General features: G+C 39.6%; 1 protein-coding gene across 4 annotated transcripts in view; it reads right to left on the minus strand.

The window, feature by feature from the left end:
* OSBPL9 (oxysterol binding protein like 9) overlaps positions 1-22,198 on the minus strand; it is a 183,447-nt gene that overhangs the window by 138,817 nt on the left and 22,432 nt on the right. For all 4 annotated transcript variants that reach the window (XM_032429168.1, XM_032429160.1, XM_032429151.1 and 1 more), the window contains exon 2: positions 10,427-10,477. In XM_032429168.1, coding sequence (XP_032285059.1) covers positions 10,427-10,477 — 51 coding nt within the window. The remainder of the gene's footprint in view (positions 1-10,426; positions 10,478-22,198) is intronic.

Genomic DNA, 22,198 nt, shown 5'->3' on the forward strand with positions numbered 1-22,198 from the left:
AGAGAGGGAACGCAAGCAGGGGGAGTGGGAGAGGGAGAAGCAGGCTTCCCACAGAGCAGGGAGCCCGATGCAGGGCTCCATCCCAGGACCCTGGGATCATGACCTGAGCCGAAGGCAGACGCTTAACGACTGAGCCACCCAGGCGCCCCTTTAAGATTTAATTTTCAGTAATCTCTATATCCAGCATGGGGCTCAAACTCAAAAGCCCTCTAACAACTGAGCCAGCCAGGTACCCCTAAAAGTGAAGACATTCTTGAACTTATACATTAACCTAAAAATAATACCTTTTTGCATCCATTCTAAGATGACAATGATTGTAAGATGAATCCCAAGCCTGAGATGTTAACATTTGAAAAAATAATGTACAGTCAAGGAAATAAGGCACTATCAGAAAAAGTCAGTGCTAAAACTATTAATAATCCACGATGATACACTGCTGATCTCTCTTGTGATGGACTAAAAGAAAAGAGAACAGATGACATATCCCTTGGGGAATCAGTCAACTCTGATGAACAGCACAACTGGTAGACAGAGTACTCATTTCACTGGGCTGGGTAAAAATTGTTACTTGAAGTCACATATAGATTAACAGTTTTCAAAAACTCACAATACATTTAACATAAAAACTTAGTTGAGTATAATTCACCTTACTTTGGTGATTCAATTCCTAAGGCCCTGTAGAATTCTTCTGAATCTGAGATTCATTTTATCAATCACAACAGTAACTACCATTCATTAAGAACCTAAGTCCCGTGGCGCCTGGGTGGCTCAGTCGTTAAATGTCTGCCTTCGGCTCGGGTCGTGATCCCAGAGTCCTGGGATCGAGCCCTGCGTCGGGCTCCCTGCTTGGCGGAAGCCTGCTTCTCCCTCTCCCACTCCCCCTGCTTGTGTTCCCTCTCTCATTGTGTCTCTCTCTGTCAAATAAATAAAATCTTTAAAAAAAAAAAAAGAACCTAAGTCCCAAACACTGTGTTGGAATACTTTTTATTATATCAATTTGATATTCATAATTCTATGAGTAAATAATATGATGCCCATTCCAGAAAATAGGACTCAGAGCTAAACAGATGAGTTGCCTGAAGACACAAAGCTAATAAGTGGCAGAATCTGGACTTGAATTCCATTTCATATATGGCTTGTTCTTTGTCTATATTACACATTGTTACTTCTCCCTTTTGCAGATTTTTCCTAGAAATGTCAATATTTTGCTTTTAGCTAGTATGGGGGGGGCAGAGGGGTGGACTCAGACCCAAGTCTCAACCATTTTACTTTTCCATCAAGGCGAGGGCACCACCTAGCGGCATACACTTTACCACCAATATAGTCAAAGACCATAAAAATATGGGAAGGAAATGGTTTTTCACTGTTCTGCTTTCCTCCACTGGTTTGACACTACCTTGTAACAAGGTGGAGTGTCTGCCATTAGCTCTTATAAATCAAAAATAATAGAGAAGTCTGGTAACACTAAAGATTGAAGAAGAGTTTTGGAACGAGACAGACACAAGTTCAATCCCAGATTCAATATTTACTTTGTGACCTTGGTAAATTACTAAAAGTAGCTCAAGTCTGTCTCTTCCTAACACCATTTACCTGACAGGATTATCATGGAAATAATGTGAAAATCATCCAGCACAGTGCTTGATCCAAAGAGCTTCCTCAATAACTACTGGTTCCTTTCCCTATTTTCCTTTTATGTAGCTTAAAACCACATATGTGTTCTGCTTTGTTTTTGTTTTGTTTTTTAAGATTTTATTTATTTATTTGACAGAGAGAGACACAGCAAGAGAGGGAACACAAGCAGGGGGAGGAAGAATGGGAGAAGCAGGCTTCCCGCTGAGTAGGGAGGCCGATGCGGGGCTCGATCCCAGGACCCTGGGATCATGACCTGAGCCTAAGGCAGATGCTTAACGACTGAGCCACCCAGGCACCCCTGTTTTTGTTTGTTTTTAATTTTAAGTAGGCTCCACACCCAGTGTGGGGCTTGAACTCACAACCCTGAGATCAAGAGTTGCGAGTTCTACCAACTGAGCCAGCCAGGTGCCCCTTGCTTTTTCTAGAAATCATACCACACCACTGGCTCATACTGTGTTTAAGATAACTTCCATATTCTTTTGTATGTAAACTATAATAAAGGCAAATTCCACAACATATATTATTTTTATAAATATACAAAATCAACAATAAGCATTTTTTTATACCTACTTAACTACGTACCAGGCACTGTGACAGTGGATGGGAACTCACTATTTGAGTGGGGGGGGGGGGGGGGAAGAGAATATGTAATACCATGCAGTAAGTGCTTTCATGGACATAAGTGGCAAATGTTATGAAACGACAGAGGAGGACAAAGTCTGTTAGAAGGATGTGGATCAGGAATGCTACACAGAAGAAGGAACATTTGAAAAGTCTCTAGAAGATGAGCTCACCAGGTAAGGGCGCAGAATTTCTAAAAATATAAAATATATCAGGATATCAGAAGCAATGAGGAATGAAGAAACACAGTGAGGGAACACAAAGAAGTATAGTATGGTTGGAATACAGTCTGGGATGGATGAAGAAGTGGGGAGAGATTTGTGGCACAAGTCAATGATAGCTCATTAAGCTCACCTGGAATCTAGATGATAAATGCATTATCACCATCATCATCATCCACAGCAGTTATCATTTATTAGATATGTACTATGTGCCAAACCCTGTACATACATAATTGCTAAGCCTCACAACAACCCTGCAAGTTACAGGTTATCTTCACAGAGGTTAAGAAATTTGCCCAATGGCACAGAATCAGTAAGGGGTAGAGCTGAGTGAGATTCAACCCCAGGTCTCTGATTCTTTTCTACTACACTGGTGGTTCCAAACTTGACTGCACAACAAAATCACAAAACAAAATGTTTTTTTTTTTTTTTTAATTTATTTATTTGACAGAGAGAGAGAGAGAGAGAACACAAGCAGGGGGAGCAGCAGGCAAAGGGAGAGGGAAAAGCAGGCTCCCCGCTGAGCAGAGAGCCCGATGCGGGGCTCGATCCCAGGACCCCGGGATCATGACTTGAGCCAAAGGCAGATGCGCCCAACCGACTGAGCCACCCAGGCACCCCAAAACAAAATGTTTTAAAAATAGGTTCCAGACCCTAATCTAAAACAATGTATCTAGAGAGTAGGACCTTGGAACCTAATTACAAACAAACTCTCCAACTGATACATAAATAGGAAACCAAATGGCAGTCCAACTTTTTGAAAATACCACAAAGACTCTTAAAACAGACACACATAGACACACAATCCTCACAAAATTTTGCAAGGGTATTATAATCCCCACTTTAAAGAGAAAACTCAAACTCAGGAAGCTTACAGATAACTTCCCTCTTCCAGTCAACAAGGGCAAAAATAAGATTCAAACACAGGTATGTCTGGGTCTTCTCTGTCATGCTGTGTGGTAAACAGATTTCTAAAAAAAAAAAGACCCTAAACGACCCTTGCCCCTATATAATTTCTTCCCCTTTCAGTGTGGGTGGAAACCTATGAATATGATGAGATATCTCTGAAGTGATTATATTACAGAATGTGTTATCAGTGGAGTGATTATGGCAAAAGGGAGATTATCTGGTGGGTGTAACCTAATCCCAGGAGGCCTTTTAAAAGCAGTGTTTTCTGCAGCTGGTAGCAGAATGGGAAGTTAGAGAAATTCAAAGCACTGGAAGGATTCAATGCATCTGCCCTGCTGCCTTGAAGAGGAGAGGCGTTACATGACAAAGAATATGTGCAGCTTTTAGAAGCTGAGAGAAGAACCCAGCTGACAGCTAGCAAGAAAACAAAAACCTCAGTCCTACAGTCACAAGGAAATGAATTCTGCCAATAACTTAAATGACCTTGGAACAGATTCTCCCTTAGATTCTTCATCAGAGTCTCCAGATAAGAGCCCAGCCAAGTCAATACCTTGATTTCAGCCTTGTGAGACCTTAAGCAGAGAATGCTTTTGAAATATCTGGTCTAAAGAACTGTGAGATAATGAACAGGTAAAGGGTCCTGGGACTGAGCCCCGCATCAGGGTCCCTGCTCAGTAGGGAGCCTGCTTCTCCCTCTCCTCCCCACTCGGGCTCTCTCTATCTCTGTCACTATCTCTATCTCTCTCTCTGTCATATAAATAAATAAAATCTTAAAAAAAAAAGAAAGAAAGAAAAGGAAAAGATAGTGCTTTAAATGTAACAATGAAACAGTGGCCCAAACCTAGATTGAATTCAACTGAAGAGCTGTCTCAATACACTCTGCCAAAGTCTCACTACTTAGCTATCTCAAGCCAAGAAAGCAGTTAATACCAGACTGAGTAGTGACTAAGATCAGTAACAAATGCTTAGAAAAGCAATAAAACCAAGACGACAAAAGAGAGGTTTCTCTTTCCTTCCCAATGGAAGGAAAAAAAAAACAAAACAGTAAACAAAGTCGAATTTTTAAAAATCTATATGCTATCACATATACATCATCTGCTCAAAATAAGCCTGTCTCATTTCGATCCTTCAAATTCACCAGACTAAAAGTCAAGGAGGCTCACCTGCTTATATTAAAGCATCAGCCTTACAGGCAGACATCTAATTTAACACACACATCTAAGAGCCTCCTGGAACACTCGCCAAGGATAGAAACTGGTGGATGCCATTTTCACACTCTCCCTTTGCTATGCTCCAGAGCACTAATCTCTCTTGGAAGGAAGCTTTTACAAGTGTCTGCTGCCCCAATTTTGGGGGCTACTGCCTAGGAGATGCCTCTTGATCTGGAGGCCAGGGGAGCTTTCATTCCTGGTCCCATGGGACTGTAATGATCAGTGTCACCCAGAAAGGAGATTATATTCGTCTGGTGCCCTGATTTTTGCAACTGCTACCAGGGACCCCTCTATATCACCTGGCTTTGGTGACCAGTGGGGCTTACTTACACTTGTGGGTCCCACGGTCTGTAACCAACAGAGAAAAAAATTCTCCCTTTTTTAAATTAAAGATTTTATTTATTTATTTTAGAGAGTGAGCGGTTTTTACACCTAGAGCCCCAAATTTTCTGGCTACTGCCCAGAGGATGTCTTTACTCACCCGGCTCTCGTGGCCAGGGTGGGCTGCATTGCTGGGTTCCACAAGACTGTGGTAACAGAAGAGATGGTTCTTGGCAGGCTACGACTACACAAACAGCAGACTGATTCACATTCCCCAATCTTTCTGTGAAGAGGGCCCCTTAGCTTGTCTGGTTAGCTTTGGCTTGAGGGGCAGGCTTCACATTTGGCACATATTTAGTGACCTATGGAGTTGCTCTAAGGGAACACAGGCTGTGGACACCATCTTGGCCCTCTTCCTTGCTCCAGCTTCTGGTATCACCCAAAAAAGAGCTCTTACACACATCTGCAGCCCCAATTTCTGCGTGACTGTCATCCAGGGGACACTTCCAGATGGCCTGGCTCTGATGGCCAGTGGGGCTGACATTTGCAGTCCCACAAGACTGCATATAATTGCATACATTTAAAAGCTGATGCCCCAGGGTCTGGCTTCCAGTTAGTTTGAATCTAGGTGCTGAGATCCTCCCGTTTGGGACACTGACAGGTCTTGGCACATCCTCAACTACAGAAAAAAAAAAAACCCTGGATACAGAGACAAGTAATTTACCTGATTAAGAGTTCAAATCAATGGTCATAAAGATGCTCACCAAACTGGGAAGAAGGTTAGGTAAACATAGTGAGAACTTAAAGAAATAGAAAATATAAAAAAGTCAAATAGAAGTCACAGAACTGAAGAATACAATAACTGAACTGAAAAATACACTAAAGGGGTTCAACAGCAGACTAGATGAAGCAGAAGAAAAGATTAGTCAACTCAAAGACAAGGCAGTGGAACTCACCCAAACAGAACAGCAAAAGGAAAAAATGAAGAAAGTGAAGACAGCTTAAGGGACTTATGAGATAACATCAAAAAACTAACATTCACATCATGGGGCTCCCAGAAGAAAAGAGAGAAAGGGGCAGTAATCTTATTTGAAGAAATAATGGGTGAAAATTTCCCTTACCCGGGGAAGGAAACACACATCCATGTCCAGAAAGTACAGAGAATCCTAAGTAAGAGGAACCCAAAGAGATCCACACCAAAACACATTATAATTAAAATGTCAGAAGTTAGGGGAACCCAGGTGGCTCAGCCAGTTAAGCATCTACCTTCAGCTCATGATCTCAGGACCCTGGGATCAAGCCGCGCGTCCAGCTCCCTGGTCAGCAGAGAGCCTGCTTCTCCCTTTCCCTCTGCCCCTCCCCCCCTGCTCGTGCATGCTCTCTCTCTCTCTCTCTCTAATAAATAAAATATTTTTAAAAGGGGGGGGGGGGATAGGAGCTGTTTGCCAGGAGGAGAGACCACGTGATTAGAGAGTTGGAACTTTTAGTCCTCCCCACCTCCAACCACAGGTGAGGAAAGAGAGGTTGGAGGCTGAATCAGCTAATGGCCAAAGACTTAGTCAATCTTGACTATGCACTGAAGCTTCCATATAAAACCCAAAAGGACTGGGTTCAGAGAGGTTCCAGGTTAGTGAATACATGGAGATGGTGGGGGAAGGGGAGAGTGGCATGCATAGAGAGGGCATGGAAGTTCCATACCCTTTCCCCCAATCTTGTTTTATAGCTCTTCATCTGGCTGTTGATTCACATCCTTTATCATATCCTTTAGTAAACTGGTAAACATGCTTCCCTGAGTTCTGTGAGTTGCTCTAGCAAATTAACCAAACTTAAAGAGGAGGCTGTTAGAACCTCCAATTTGTAGCTGGTCAGTCAGAACACAGGTAATAGCCTGGGGCTTACAACTGGTGTCTGAAGTAAGGGGTGGAGAGCAGGCTTGTAGAACTGAACCCTTAACCTGTGGTGATTTTTCAAACACATCAATCAATTAAATGGAATAGAGAGCCCAGAAATAAACCCACACATATATGGTCAGTTAATTTACGACAAAGGAGCCAAGAACATACAATGAGAAAAGAACAATCTCTTCAACAAATGGTGCTGGGAAAACTGGACAACCAAATGCAAAAGAATGAAAGTAGACCATTATCTTACACCATACCCAAAAATTAACTCAAAATGGGGCTCCTGGGTGGCTCAGTTGTTAAGCGTCTGCCTTCGGCTGAGGTCTTGGTCCCAGGGTCCTGGGATCGAGGCCTGCATCAGGCTCCCTGCTCCGCGAGAAGGCTGCTTCTCCCTCTCCCACTCCCTTTGCTTGTGTTCCCGCTCTGGCTGTGTCTCTCTCTGTCAAATAAATAAATAAAATCTTAAAAAAAAAAAAATGGATTAAAGACTTGAACACAAGACCTGAAACCATAAAACTCAGAGAGAACATAAGCGGTAAGTTCCTTTACCTTATTCTGACTCCAAAAGCAAAGGCAACAAAAGCAAAAATAAACAAGTGGGATAACATCAAACTAAAATCTTCTGCATAGCAAAGGAAATCATCAACAAAATGAGAAGGCAACTTATTGAACAGAGGAAAGTATCTACAAATCACATATCCAATAAGGTTAATATCCAAAATATATAAAGAACCCACACACTCAATAGCAAAAACCCCAAATAACCCAATTTAAAAATGGGCAGAGGATCAGATAGACATTTTTCAAACGGAGCCATACAGATAGATGGCCAATAGGCACAGGAGAAGATGTTCAACATCACTAATTATCAGGGAAATGCAAATCAAAACCATGAGATAGCACCTCACACCTTAAAAAGACAAGAAATAAGTGTTGGAGACAATGTGGAGAAAAGGAAATCTTGTACACTGTTGGTGAGAATAAATGTAAACTGGTGCAGCCACTATGGAAAACAGTATGGAGGTTCCTCAAAAAATTAAATAGAACTACCATATATACGATCCAGCTATTCCACTTCTGGGTATTTATTCAAAGAAAAACAAATGAACAAACAAAACTCATGGATACAGAGAACAGACTGGTCATCAAAGTGGAAGGGGGATGGAAGGTACAAAATGGGTGAAGGAAGTCAACTGTATGGTGATGAACGGTAACTAGAATTACTGTGGTCACTTTGTAGTGTTCACAAATACCAAATTATGGGCTCCTGGGTGGCTCAGTCGTTAAGCGTCTGCCTTTGGCTTGGGTCACGGTCCCAGGGTCCTGGGATCGAGTCCTGCATCAGGCTCCCTGCTCCGCGGGAAGCCTGCTTCTCCCTCTCCCACTCCCCCTGCTTGTGTTCCTGCTCTCACTGTCTCTCTCTCTGTCAAATAAATAAATAAAATCTTTAAAAAACAAACAAACAAAAAAATTATATCATACACCTGAAACTAATATAATGATATATACCAATTTTACCTTAATAAAAAAAAAGAAAGAAAATTAAGGTAAGCTTCATAATCGTTTTTATGAATCAACTAAAAAAAAAAAAAAGCCCAAGAAATAACAAGTGTTAGTGAGGATGTGGAAAAAAGGCAACTCTCATGCAGTGTTGGTAGAAATGTGAATTGGTGTGGCTGCTACAGAAACACAATGTGGAGGTCCCTCCAAAATAAAAGAAAATACCATACGACCCAGCAATTATACTTGTACGTAGTTATCTGAAGACGATGAAAACACTAATTCAAGAAGATACATGCACCCCCATGTTCACTGCAGCATTTTTTACAATAGCAAAGATATGGAAACTACTTAAGTGTCCAGTGATGGATGAATGGATAAAGAAATTGTATTATATATACTTCTTTATATATCTGTCTGTGTATACACACACACACACACCAAATTATTATTCAGCCATAAAAATAAATGAAATTGGGTCATTTGTGACAACATGAATAGACCGTGAGGCCATTGCGCTAAGTGAAATAAGTCAGAGAAAGACAAATACTGTCTAATCTCTAAAACAACAACAACAACAGAAAAAAACCCACTCTGTATCAGAGAACAGACTGGTAGTTGCCAGAAGCTGGGGATAGGGTAGGAGAAATGTTCACTGTTTCGGGTTTTTTTTTAGTTTCAATAAATTGGAAAAAAAAAAAAAAGAATTTGGTTTCTTTCTCAGTTATTTCCCATTTCTGCCAATTAGTTACTGTTAATAAAGGCAATAATATGTTTACCAAATATATTCACATCTTCAAAAGTAAACACGCAGAAAAAAGATGGCGGAAAGAAAATAACAGGAGCCAGAAGAAGACAAGACTACTAAAAGCTGATCTACCTAATTATGATAAAGGTAGACTCATCTTTAGATATAATGGAGTACTAGAAATTGTACCCCGAACCATGTACTTTTTCTTGCCTTTAGCAATTTGGTCAATGATGGAAACTGAACGAGCAATTAAAAGCAGTGTGAAGCTATAAGCCTACACTGTCCAGTGAGCCACTATTAGCCTTACGTGGTTACTGGGCACCTGATGTACAGCCAGTCTGAACTGAGATATGCCATAAGTATAAAAGACACAATGGATTTTGAAGACTTAATATAAAAAAAATAATGTAGGGCGCCTGGGTGGCTCAGTCGGTTAAGCGTCTGCCTTCAGCTGAGGTCATGATCCCAGCATCCTGGGATCGAGTCCCACACTGGCTCCCTGCTCAGCAAGGAGCCTGCTTCTCCCTCTCCCACTCCCCCTGCTTGTGCTCTCTCTCTCAAATAAATAAATAAATAAATAAATAAATAAATAAATAAAGTAAAATATCTCATTAATAATTGTTTACTGATTACATGTTGAAATAATAATATTCTGGATATACTGGCCTAAACAAAATATATTAAAATTAACTTAACCTGTTTCTTTTTCCTTTTTATTTATTTTTAAATATTTTATTTATTTATTTGAGAGAGCACGAGACAGAGCATGAGAGCGGAAAGGGTCAGAGGGAGAAGCAGACTCCCCGCTGAGCAGGGAGCCCGATGCGGAACTCGATCCTGGGACGCTGGGATCCTGACCTGAGCCAAAGGCAGTTGCTTAACCACTTGAGCCACCCAGACGCCCCTCTTTTTTTCCTTTTTAAATGTGGCTACAACAAAATTTTAAATTACATATGTGGCTCACGTTATATTTCTATTGGACATCACTGCTACATAGACCCTTATTAAATAGTGTTGAATAGGAAAAACAAAGCAACTATAAAGTAGGGATTTTTCAGAGTTATTTCTACTGTTTGCTCTATTACCAACACTGTAACTCATTTAATTGCTAGCCCTGGTCCCTGACTGTAAAATAGAGGTTAAAGGAAAAAATCAGTAGCTGCATTAAGTCATGGATACATTAAAACACTGACTAAAAGAACAGAGTTCTAGTCCTGGTTCCGGCACCGGCTAGCAGTTACGATGGAAAAATCGTTTTTTTCTGAGCCTTGGTTGCCTGTCCCAACAATTAATTGAGAAAACTAAATTTAGATCTCCATGATTCCATCAAAATTGGTTTTCATAAAAATGAATACTCACCCTGAGTCTAACACATCCTCTGCGAGAGCCTCTCATCATTTTGTCCTTGGACTAAAAGAAAACAAAAACATTCAATGAATAAAAAATTAACAGACTATTTTTAGAATCATCTGGGGGTAAAGAGAGAAAAATTATAGTAATATTCCCCATTCTTCATCCATATCCCCAATCCCTCTCCAACCCCCCAAAATCACTTAAAGCTAGGAATTAGCAGTTTCAAATGAATATGTTTTAAACTGGTGGTGTGGATGTTGGTGCATTGTTGGTGAAAATGTAAATTAGTGCAGCCACTATGGAAAACAGGAGGTTCCTCAAAAAATTAAAAATATAAATACCATACAATCCAGTAATTCCACTTCTAGATATTTTCCCAAAGAAAATGAAAACACTAATTAGAAAAGATACATGCATCCCTATGTTTATTGCATTATGTACAATAGCCAAGAAATGGAACCAGGCTAAGTGTACACCAATAGATGAATGGGTAAAGAAGATACAGTGTGTGTGTATACACACACATATACACAATGGAATACTACCATAACAAAGAATGACATCTTGCCATTTGTGACAACATGGATGGACCTAGGGGGTATTATGCTAAGTGAAATAAGTCAGACAGAGAAAGACAAAATACCCTATGATTTCATTTATATGTGGAATCTAAAAAATAAAACAAACAGAAACAGACTCATAAATACAGAGAACTAGTAGTTGCCAGAGGGGAGGAGGTTGGGGGGATGGAAAAAATAGGTGAAGGGGATTAAAAGGTATAAACTTCCAGTTATAAAATAAATAAGTCATGGCGATGAAAAGTACAGCATAGAGAACATAGTGAATAATACTGTAATAACTTTGTATGGTAACAGATGGTAACTATACTTATTGTGATGAGCACTGAGGTGTGTATATAAATGTTGAATCACTATGTTGTACACCTGAAACTAATATAATATTGAATATCAACTATAAAAAAATAAAATAAAATGAAAACCTTTTATAGTCTATACAAATAAACCTAATCACAGAATTTTGTGTGCCTTTAATATAGTATATATTATACTAATTTTAATTCCTTCTCATGCCCCTTAACTCTAGCTCAGTGTTTTTCTTTTTTTTAAAGATTTATTTATTTGAGAGAGAGCAAGAGCAAAAGTGGGGGGGGGGGCAGAGGGAGAGGGAGAAGCAGACCCCCCGCTGAGCAGGGAGCCCCACACAGAACTCGATCCCAGGACCCTGGGATCATGACCCAGGCCAAAGGCAGATGCTTAATGACTGAGCCACCTAGGCACCCAAGTTCAGTGTTTCTCCTATTTTAGAGAGTTTGAGAATTACCTAGAGGGCTAAGAATCACCCAGAAGTTAAAGATTCACTCCCAGATGATTATGACTCAGGCAGATGGGAGGACCACATTTTGAGAAACACTGCTTTATCTCTTTTCAATTCCCCAAATGCATCACATTTTTTTGCCTCTGAGATTTCTCATCCAATGTTCCTCAGCTTGGAATGCCCTTGACCCTGATTTTCTGCCATGCTATCACTCATCAACACCTTATCTTACCTGTGAGTTGGATTCCCATTCTTCTCCCAGATCTCCTGTATGTTCCTGTCATGGCATGTACCATCTTGTGCTATAATGACCAGTTTACTTGTCTAACTCACCCACAACACTGCACATTCCCTAGGGAGTAGGAATTCTATCTGACTTATGCTTCAGAACAGTGTCTGGCATACATTAGATGCTCAAAAAATATTTACTAATAAAATGTTGCTTACCCTGTAAATCTCCCTTACTGGACGGGGCTGAGCAAAGGCTATGTTCTGCATAATAAGCCTTATGTTGATATTCAGTAAATAGTCCTAAAATTAAATTTAGTCTTCTGTAATAAAGTGAATCCTCAAATATAATCAAAGTTTTAAAAATATTTAATGCCTCAACAACTGGTATTTTTCTGTACTCCCCTATGCAAGAAAGAAGTAAAATAAGCGAACATCATGAAATTATGTTTTAAAGAAAATTGTCCCACTTTAAGCCACGAATGCCCTCCATCCACTGTACTAAGCCACAGGCAAACTTCCAATTATGACTATACAGGATTTAATGCACAGCATTTTTTACAATTAACAATACTATATTGTATACTTGAAAGTTACTAACAGAGATCTTAAAAGTCCTCACCGTAAAAGAAAAAAAAAGGTTAACGATGGGAGGTAATGGATTATGTTAACTAACCTTACTGTGGTTATCATTTTGCAATATATATGTATATCGAATCATCACACTGTATACCTTAAACTTATACAATGATATAATCAATTATATCTCAATAAAACTGGAAAAAAATAAATATTTCTTAGGGATATCTGTATGTCTGTATATAAAGATCTGCCTTATCCCTTTCATCGCCTGCAGTACTTTCTATGAACACAGCTTATGCCATTTTTTCATTGATTCTAAACTTATAAATGTAACAATATTACAATGATAAATCAAAGTTGATTCTTAAAAAAAGTACCAAGCCATACGAATTCATGTTCAAAAATGATTATTTAAAAAAAATTATTATTAAGGGACAGAAGACAGTCATCTTTATTCCACTTAACATACAAGGATTCATACATTTTGTTAAAAAATTCTCACTACCAAGCACAGTCATAAGAGTTCTTTACTAACAATACAGTTAGCAAAAACACAGTTAACAAAAACATTCTCTAAGCATTTAATAGCCCTTTACCATACTCTAGACTTATCTTCAAAAGTGTCAAGGCATACATAAAAATACTAATTAGGTTTGAAAATACCCAATGAGAGAATACAAATCAAGGTAAGAACCAACATATTCATCCTTAATTCCTCTTCCACTTTTAAAAATATGGTTATAGTGAACAGGAAAAGAGTAAGAGAGGCCCCAGTGATGGTACCTAGGGTTATGAATTAGAAAACACTGCAAGAAATAAGTGAAAATAATTAAAACAAATATAACTAGAAAACAATCAGACAAGTCCAAAATGTGGAATACCCTACAAAATAATTGGCCTAGATTCTTTAAAAAGGTCCAGAAAAAAAAAGACTAGCATGTAAACAACTGTAATACAATGAAAAATTACATGAATATAGGCACAAAGCACCCTGAGCTACAGAAGACCCCCTGCTGTGGAAAAAGATCAGGGAATACAATACTGAAGTGACCAGGTTTCAAGTTTCAATTTGGGACTTAAAAAAAAAAAAAGGTTCTGGGCGCCTGGGTGGCTCAGATGGTTAAGCGTCTGCCTTCGGCTCAGGTCATGATCCCAGGGTCCTGGGATCGAGTCCCGCATCGGGATCCTTGCTCAGCAGGGAGCCTGCTTCTCCCTCTCCCTCTGCTTGTTCTCTCTCCGTCTCTCTCGCAAATGAATAAATAAAAATCTTTAAAAAAAAAAAAAAGGTTCTAATAAGAAAAGAGGGGAGGTAGGAAGAAGAGGGCATTCCAATCCAAAGGACCACCACCAGCCAAGGCACAGATACAGAAAACTCTACACACAAACTATTCATAGAAGGAGAGTAGATTTATAGACCCAAGCACAGAGTGCAAAGAGGAACATGGAGAGAGATGAGGCTGAAAAGGAGATATGGGATCCAGATCCTGAAGAGTCTGAAAAAAATACCGAGTAGTTAAGGAAATCAAACTTTATTCAATAGTTAATAGAGAGCTACTGAGGATTTTTTTAGGAGGGTAATAACATTCTCAAAGGTGTGTTTTAGAAAAAGTAACACTGTTAAGTATGAGGACTTGGGCAAAAGAACAATGGTGACATTAATAGCAATAGCAGCAGCCAACAGTAGATTCTTATTGATGCCCTCTGCAAGACAAGCACTTTAGATACAGTAAACCTCGCAAGACTTGACATGGTAAGAATTATTTACATATTATAAATGAAAGTGACACCAGGGAGATCAAGTATTCAACATTACACATGTAAAATGTAGCAGAGTTTGACACAGCAGGCACAATTTGGAATGGCCGCCTTGCAAATCATTCCTCCAGACCACAATCTGCTCTGTTAGCCTGGAATCCTCTTCCACAATGGCACAGGGTCCTCTCATTCTCGCTCCACTCAGCTCTACTATGCAGCTTAAGGGAAGCTGGTGTGATTAAGTCCCTCAAGCACAGTGAGTGCTGAAGGGGTGGTGTCCACTACCCCACAAGGCAGAATAGAGTCCTTTCCCAGGAAGTTTTTCTACTGGAGCTGAAAGAAGAGCTCTTCCCATTTGTTCTTGAAGCTATGAGGTGTAGTTGCCATGAGACATGTGCCTTCTACATGAAGAAAGCAATACATAAAGCCTACACAGTGAGATTAGAGATGAGAGGTGGAAAGTCCTAGCTGCCAGTGTCCAGCTACACCCTGGAGAGCAATCAATCAGCAGGGTGTTGACTGCCTAAGCAAATGCCACTCACTGAATATCAGGGTTATTTTTTTAATGAATATAAGTAGCTTCTGCTAATGAGAAAAAGGCAGGGCCAGCAAACCACTCCAGTAATCTTCCTTCCGGGTGTTATTTTACCAATGTTCCGAGACCTTAAAACAAATTTTTAGCAGGTTGAAGAGTCAACGCAACCTGTAACTTAGATGAGGGGCACCTGAGTGGCTCAGTCGTTAAGCGTCTACCTTTGGCTTAGGTCATGATCTCAGGGTCCTGGGATTGATCCCCCCATCAGGCTCCCTGCTCAGTGGGAAGTCTGCTTCTTCCTCTCCCTCTCCCCCTCCTCCCCACTCATGCACACCCACACTCTCAAATAAACAAAATCTTAAAAAATAAAAAAACAACAATAACCTATAACTTAGATGAGATCCCTCTTTCTGCCTCCAGGTACAAGGTCAAGCACCTCAAGAAAGGATCATTCTGAAATGGATGCTAAAGTCTTTTAGGCTGGATGAGGATCCCCCATGAAGTGGGGAGATACACAGCTGATATGTTCTACTCCCTAAGGGATTCCAGGACTAACAAAGATTTTTGGGTTTTGTGGTTGCATTTGCTGATTTCTCATATTTATTAACACAAGGGCCATGCAATCAAAAATTATTTTTAAGGGGCACCTGAGTGGCACAGTCAATTAAGTGTCCAACTCTTGATTTTGGCTCAGGTCATCTCAGGGTGGGGAGATAGAAGCCCGCGTCCAGCTCCTTGCTCAGCACCAGTCTGCTTGAGATTCTCTCTCCTTCTCCCTCTGCCCCTCCCATCCCTCCCACTTGTGCATGCTCTCTCAAAATAAATTTAAAAATCTTTAAAAAATTATTTTTAATAACCCTAGGCTAATCAGCTAACCCCAAGGTATTGATTCAGATTACAATTCATATTAAAGTTTCAAAGTAAATTACCACAAATACAATATAATGCTGCCTGTAATAGATTACATGTCCCCCAATATCCATTCTCCTCTCTCCTTCCTTAAGTAATAAAATCATCCACCCCAAGTTTTAACTGAACACATGGCTCTCCTGCTGTGTTTTACATTCCCAGCCTCCCTTTCAGCTAGGTATAGGCTATTTATCTATATAATGGCCAGTGGGCTACGAATGGAAACAATGTATGCAACATATTGTGCCTTTAAAAGGAAACTACTGGGGTGCCTGGGTGGCTCAATCGTTAGGCATCTGCCTTCGGCTCAGGTCATGATCCCAGGGTGCTGGGATCGAGCCCTGCATCGGGCTCCCTGCTCGGCAGGAAGCCTGCTTCTCCCTCTCCCCCTGCTTGTGTTCCCTCTCTTGCTGTGTCTCTCTCTGTCAAATAAATAAAATCTTTTAAAAAATAAAATAGAATAAAATAAAATAAAATAAACTACCTGCAGGGCGCCTGGCTGGCTCAGCCAAAGAGCATGTGACTCTTGATCTTGGGGTTATGATTTCAAGCCCCATGTTGGGTATAGAGAGTACTAAAAATAAATAAATAAATAAAACTAAAGTAAAAAGGAAACTCCTTGAAAACATTCTTTTCAAGTGCACATGCAACATTCTCCAGGATAGACCACATGTTAGGCCATAAAACAAGCCTCAATAAATTTGAAAGGATGGGAACAATACAAAGTATGTTCCTTATTTTTTTTTTGTTTTTTTTTTTAAGATTTTATTTAGTTATTTGACAGAGAGACACACAGTGAGAGAGAAGGAACACGGCGGGGGGGGGGGGGGTGGTGGAGCGGGAGAGGGAGAAGCAGGCTTCCCGCTGAGCAGCGTGCCCAATGCAGGGCTCAATCCCAGGACCCTGGGATCATGACCTGAGCCAAAGGCAGATGCTTAACGACTGAGCCACCCAGGCGCCCCCCAAAGTATGTTCTTTAACCCTGATGTGTTAAAAGCACAGCTCAATAACAAAAAGAAATTTGGGAAATTCAAAATATGTGGAAATTAAATGACATACTCCTAAATAACCAATGGCTCAAAGAAAAAAAATCAGAAAGGAAATTAGAAAATATTTGCAATGTGAAAATGAAAACAACACACCAAAACTTTCAGGAGATAGTGAAAACAATTCTTAGAAATCTATAATTGTAAAAGCCTACATTAAAAAAAAGATCTGAAATCAATAACCTAACTTTATACCTTAAGTAACTACATAATGTAGGGCAACTAAACCTAAAGCAAGCAAAAGAAAGGAAGCAATAAAGATTATAAAATAATAAGCAAAAATAAATGAAATTAGAAAATAGAAAAATCAATGAAATCAAACCTTGGTTCCTTGAAAAAGATCAACAAAATGGACAAAACTTTAGCTTTACTAACCAAGGGAAAAAGAGGACTCAAATTACTAAAATCAGGAATAAAAGAAGAGACATTAGTAACACCCTTACAGAAACAAAAAGGATTCTAAGGTAACATGATGAACAACAAATTAAATAATCTAGATGAAATAGACAAATTCAAGAACAAACTGTCACAACTAAAGAAGACTAAAAAATCTGAATAGGCCTACAAGTAAAGAGACTGATTTAGTGATCAAAAAACTTCTCACAAAGAAAAGCCTAGGCCCAGATGGCTTCACTGATAAATTCTATCAAATGTTTAAAGAATTAACAACAACCTTTCCTACTCTTCCAAAATTTCAAAAGAAGGAACACTTCCCAACTTTTTCTATGAAGCAAGTATTATTCTGGAACCAAAACCAGACAAAAATATCACAAGAGAACACCAACATCTACTGTAAATAAAGATGAAAAAAATCCTTGACAAAATACTAGCAAACCAAATCCAGCAACATGTAAAAAGGATTACACAGCTTAACTATTTATGCTCTAAATTTGTGTGTCCCCCCTCCCCCGCCTTCAAATTCATATGTTGAAATCCTAACCCTCAAGATGATGGTATCAGGAGGTGAAGCCTTTAGAATAGACCTCATGAATGGGATTAGTGCCCTTATTTAAAAAAAAAAAAAAAAAAGCCTAAGAGAGCTCCCTTGCCCCTTCCACCATATGAGGTTACAGTGAAAAAGATGGTCATCTAAGAAGGTCCTCACCAGACACTGAATCTACCAGTGCCTTGATCTTGGACTTCCTAGCCTCTAAAACTGTGAGAAATAATTTCTGTTGTTTATAATCTACCCAGTCCATGGTATTTTTGTTATAGCAACCCAAACATACTGAGACAATGACCAAGTGGGATTTATTCCAAGAATGCAAGGTTGGGTCAACATATGAAAATCAATCAATATAATATACCATATTAATAAAATAAGGAACAAAAATCACATGATCATCTCAAAAACAGGAAAAGCACTTGACAAAATCCAACATTCTTTCATGATAAAAGCACTCAAGGACTAGAAGGTAACTATTCTATTTCATAGAAGGACATCTATGAAAACCCACAGCTAGTATCATACTTACTGGTAACAGACTAAAAGCTTTACACCTAACAGCAGGAACAAGGCAAGGATGTCCTCTCTCATCACTTCTACTCAACATTATACTGAAGGTTCTAACTGGGAAAATTAGATAAGAAAAAGAAATAAAAGACATCCAGATTGGAAAGGAAGAAATAGAATTATTTGAAGATGACAGAACCTATATATAAAAAATCTTAAGGAATCCACCAAAACCCTATTAGAGGTAATAAATGAGTTCAGCAAGTTTTCAGACCACAAGACCAATATATAAAAAATCAATTGTGTTTCCTTTCTTTTTTCTAAGATTTATTTATTTATTTGAGAAAGAGAGAAACAGAGACAGAGAGAGAGCAAGGGTGGAGGGGCAGAGGGAGAAGAATCTTAAGCAGACTGTGGGCTGAGCACAGAACCCAATGCACGACTCAGTCCCACAATCTGAGAGATCACAACCTGAAGTGAAACCAAGAGTCAGATGCTCAACCTACTGCGTCACCTAGACGCCCCAAAAATCAATTGAGTTTCTATACTCTTGGAACAAAAAAAATCTAAAAATGAAATGAAAAAACAATTCCATTTATAATATCAAAAAGAATTTAAATACTTAGTAATAAATTTAATTTTCAGAAGTACAAGGCTTGTACAATGAAAATTGCAAAGCAATGTTGGAAGAAATCAAAGACCTAAATAAATGGAAAGACATCTCATGTTCATGAAGTGGAAGACTTAATATTGTTACAATGGCAATATTCCCCAAATTGACTTACAGATTTCATATAATCCCTATCAAAATCCCAACTGTTTTTTTTTGCAGAAATTGACAAGCTGATCCCAGAATAGCCAAAACAATCTTCAGTAAAACAACAACAAAGTTGGAGGACTCACACTTCCCAGTATCAGAACAATAAAAAGCTACAGTAACAAAGACAGTAATTAGAACAATGAAATAGAATTGAAAGTCTAGAAATAAACTCATACAGCTATGGTCAATTGATTTTTGACAAGGATGCCAAGACCATCCAATGGGGGAAAGAATAATCTTTCTAACAAAGAGTACTAAGACAACTGGATATACCCCTATGCAAAAGAATAAAGTTGGACCCCTACCCTTACCATATAAAACCATTAAATTATTAATAATAAGCTAAAATTATGAACTCTTAGAAGAAAACACAGGTACAATTCCTTGTGACTGTGGATTATGCAATGGTTTCTTAGGACACCAAAAGCACAAGCAACAAAAGAAAAATAAACTGAACATCAAACTTAAAACATTTATGCTTTTCAAAGGACACTATCAAGAAAGTAAAAAAAACAAACCACAAAATGGAAGAACATATTTACAAATCCTACATCTGGTAAGGGACTAGTATCCAGAATATATGAAGAACTCTTATAATTCGACAATAAAGACAACTCACCTTAAAAATGAGTAAAGGAGGGGTGCCTTGGTTAAGGCAGCCCAGGTCATGATCCCAGGGTTCTGGGATCGAGCCCCACATGGGGCTCCTTGCTCAGCAGGGAGCCTGCTTCTCCCCTGCCTGCCGTTTCCCCCTGCTTGTGTTTGTTCTCTCTCTCTCTCTCTCTCGCTCGCTCTGTGTCAAATAAATAAAATCTTAAAAAAAAAAAAAATGAGTAAAGGATTTGAATAGATATTTCTCCTAAGAAAACCAAATTAACAAGATAATTTCAGCCAGTGATAAATGTTAAGAAAATAAAGCTGAGGGGCGCCTGGGTGGCTCAGTCAGTTAAGCGTCTGCCTTCGGCTCAGGTCATGATCTCAGGGTCCTGGGATCGAGCCCCACATCGGGCTCCCTGCTCTGCGGGAGGCCTGCTTCTCCCTCTCCCACTCCCCATGCTTGTGTTCCCTCTCTCGCTGTGTCTCTCTCTGTCAAATAAATAAATAAAATCTTTAAAAAAAAAAGAAAAAGAAAATAAAGCTGAGTGATGATCAGAAAGTTGTTGTGGGAAGAGGGGTTCTACTTTAACGTAGATGGTTTGGGAAGACTCTTAGAGGAGTTGATATCTGCACTGAGATTTGAATGAGAAAAGCCTCTAAAGTAAAGAACCTGGGGGGAAAGTTTCAGGCAAAAGGAATAGTAGGAAATGATTCATTAGTAAGCTTGTTCTCCCATTCATTCTCAGCAAGGGCTATTTCAAATATTCTCCATTCTCCCACCACGCATACTCCCTCAGCACATTTCCACTCGGCTTTCTCACAGGCATTTCAAACTCAACATGTCTGTAACCAACTCATGATTTTCTCTCTCAAATCCTATCTTTCATCCATCCAAAGTACCCCCCATTTCTGTCTCCTAAAAATCCCTCAAATCCTTCCATTTAACTTCATCTCCACTGTAACCACCCTAATCAAGACCTCCATAATCCGTCCCCTATGCTGCATCACCTTCTAACTTCTATCTACTCCTCTCCTCTAATCCTCCTCCATATAGGAGCCAGAAGTATCTTTTCAAAACATAAACCTGAGCAGGTCACTACCTTGATTAAAAACAAAACAAGCAAAAAAAAAAAAAAAAAAAAAAAAAAAAAGATTTCAAGGCTCTACATTGCTCTTAGGATAAAATCCAAATTTCTTCATTTACCCTCCAGAGACCCTGTTTGTTCTGGCCCCAGTCTACCTCTAAAGTCCCCATTATCCCTGTACCCCAGACACACTGACCTTTATTCCCTGAACCAGCCAAATGCCTTCCTGCCTTAGGCCTTTTACATATATTGTTCCCGTTGCCTTAAGTGCTTGCACTCATCTACCTTCACTTCATTAACTGGATAATTCCTACTCATCCCTCAAGTCCCTACGAAGAAAAGCTTTACGGGAACCCCTAGACTAGATTACCCACCGCTCACATAATATTCTCTTATAATACCCTCTTCCTTCATAGTATGCTGGAGAAATTAAATTTCCCTGGATTTCTCAGTGTCACTGTAAAAAAGCCCTGGAGTTCTCCAACATTTCAACATCCCACAAAAATCTGACCTGTCGTTTTCCCCATCTGAAAGGATAATAAAACTTTTTATTTCCCAAAGAAAGCTGAAAGGTCAAAAGCCTGGAGTAAGCCCCTAGGCTAAGCCCACAAGGTGCCAGGAAGAGGGTAGCAGGCATTTCCCTAGGTATTTACAGGAAAAGAAGGAAAGGAAGGAAGGAAGGAAGGAAGGAAAAAGAAAAGAAAGAAAAAGGGAGGGAGAGAGGGAGAGAGAGAAGGAGGAAGGGGGGTGCCTGGATGGCTCAGTCGTTAATTGGCTGCTTTTGGCTCAGGTCATGATCCCAGGGTCCTGGGATCCAGCCCCATGTAGGGCTCCCTGCTCAGCCAGGAGCCTGCTTCTCTCTCTCCCTCTGCCCCTCCCCCCTGCTTGCAGTCTCTCTCTCTCTCAAATAAATAAAATCTAAAAAAAAAAAAAAAAAAAGAAAGAGAGAGAGAGGGAGGGAAGGAAGAGAAAGAGGAAAAAAGAAAGGAAAGGAGGGAGAAAGAGAGAGGAGAGAGAGAAAGGGAAGCCTCAGAACTGGAAAAGGCCTCTAGATTGTAAAAGCAGAGACCCACAAGGCTATCTGGCTCCAGGAAAGATTTTACTTGCATACCAAGTTAGATATGCAAGTAAGGGGCTAGAGTTGGGATTTAGGCTTATTACCTTTCTAAGGTGATCCTTTTCAGGAGGAGAGAGAGACAGCTGCCTCTTTACTCTTCAAAAGCAGAGAAGAATCATTTTTCCTCATCCTTCACCTACAGCTACTCGGCTATATGTGTAGGACAACTGACGTGGTTCTTACAGCAATGCCCTAAGGGTAAGGATTAGGGCGGAAGCAGGCCAATACACTTATGATTATGAACCCTGTCTCTAACCCAGAATTCCTCATGTGTGCATTCAGGATAAAATAAAAATGAATATCAAAAAAAAAAACA

This window comes from Phoca vitulina, unplaced genomic scaffold (genome assembly GCF_004348235.1).
Source record: "Phoca vitulina isolate PV1807 unplaced genomic scaffold, GSC_HSeal_1.0 scaffold2, whole genome shotgun sequence".
In the NCBI taxonomy this organism is placed as follows: domain Eukaryota; kingdom Metazoa; phylum Chordata; class Mammalia; order Carnivora; family Phocidae; genus Phoca; species Phoca vitulina.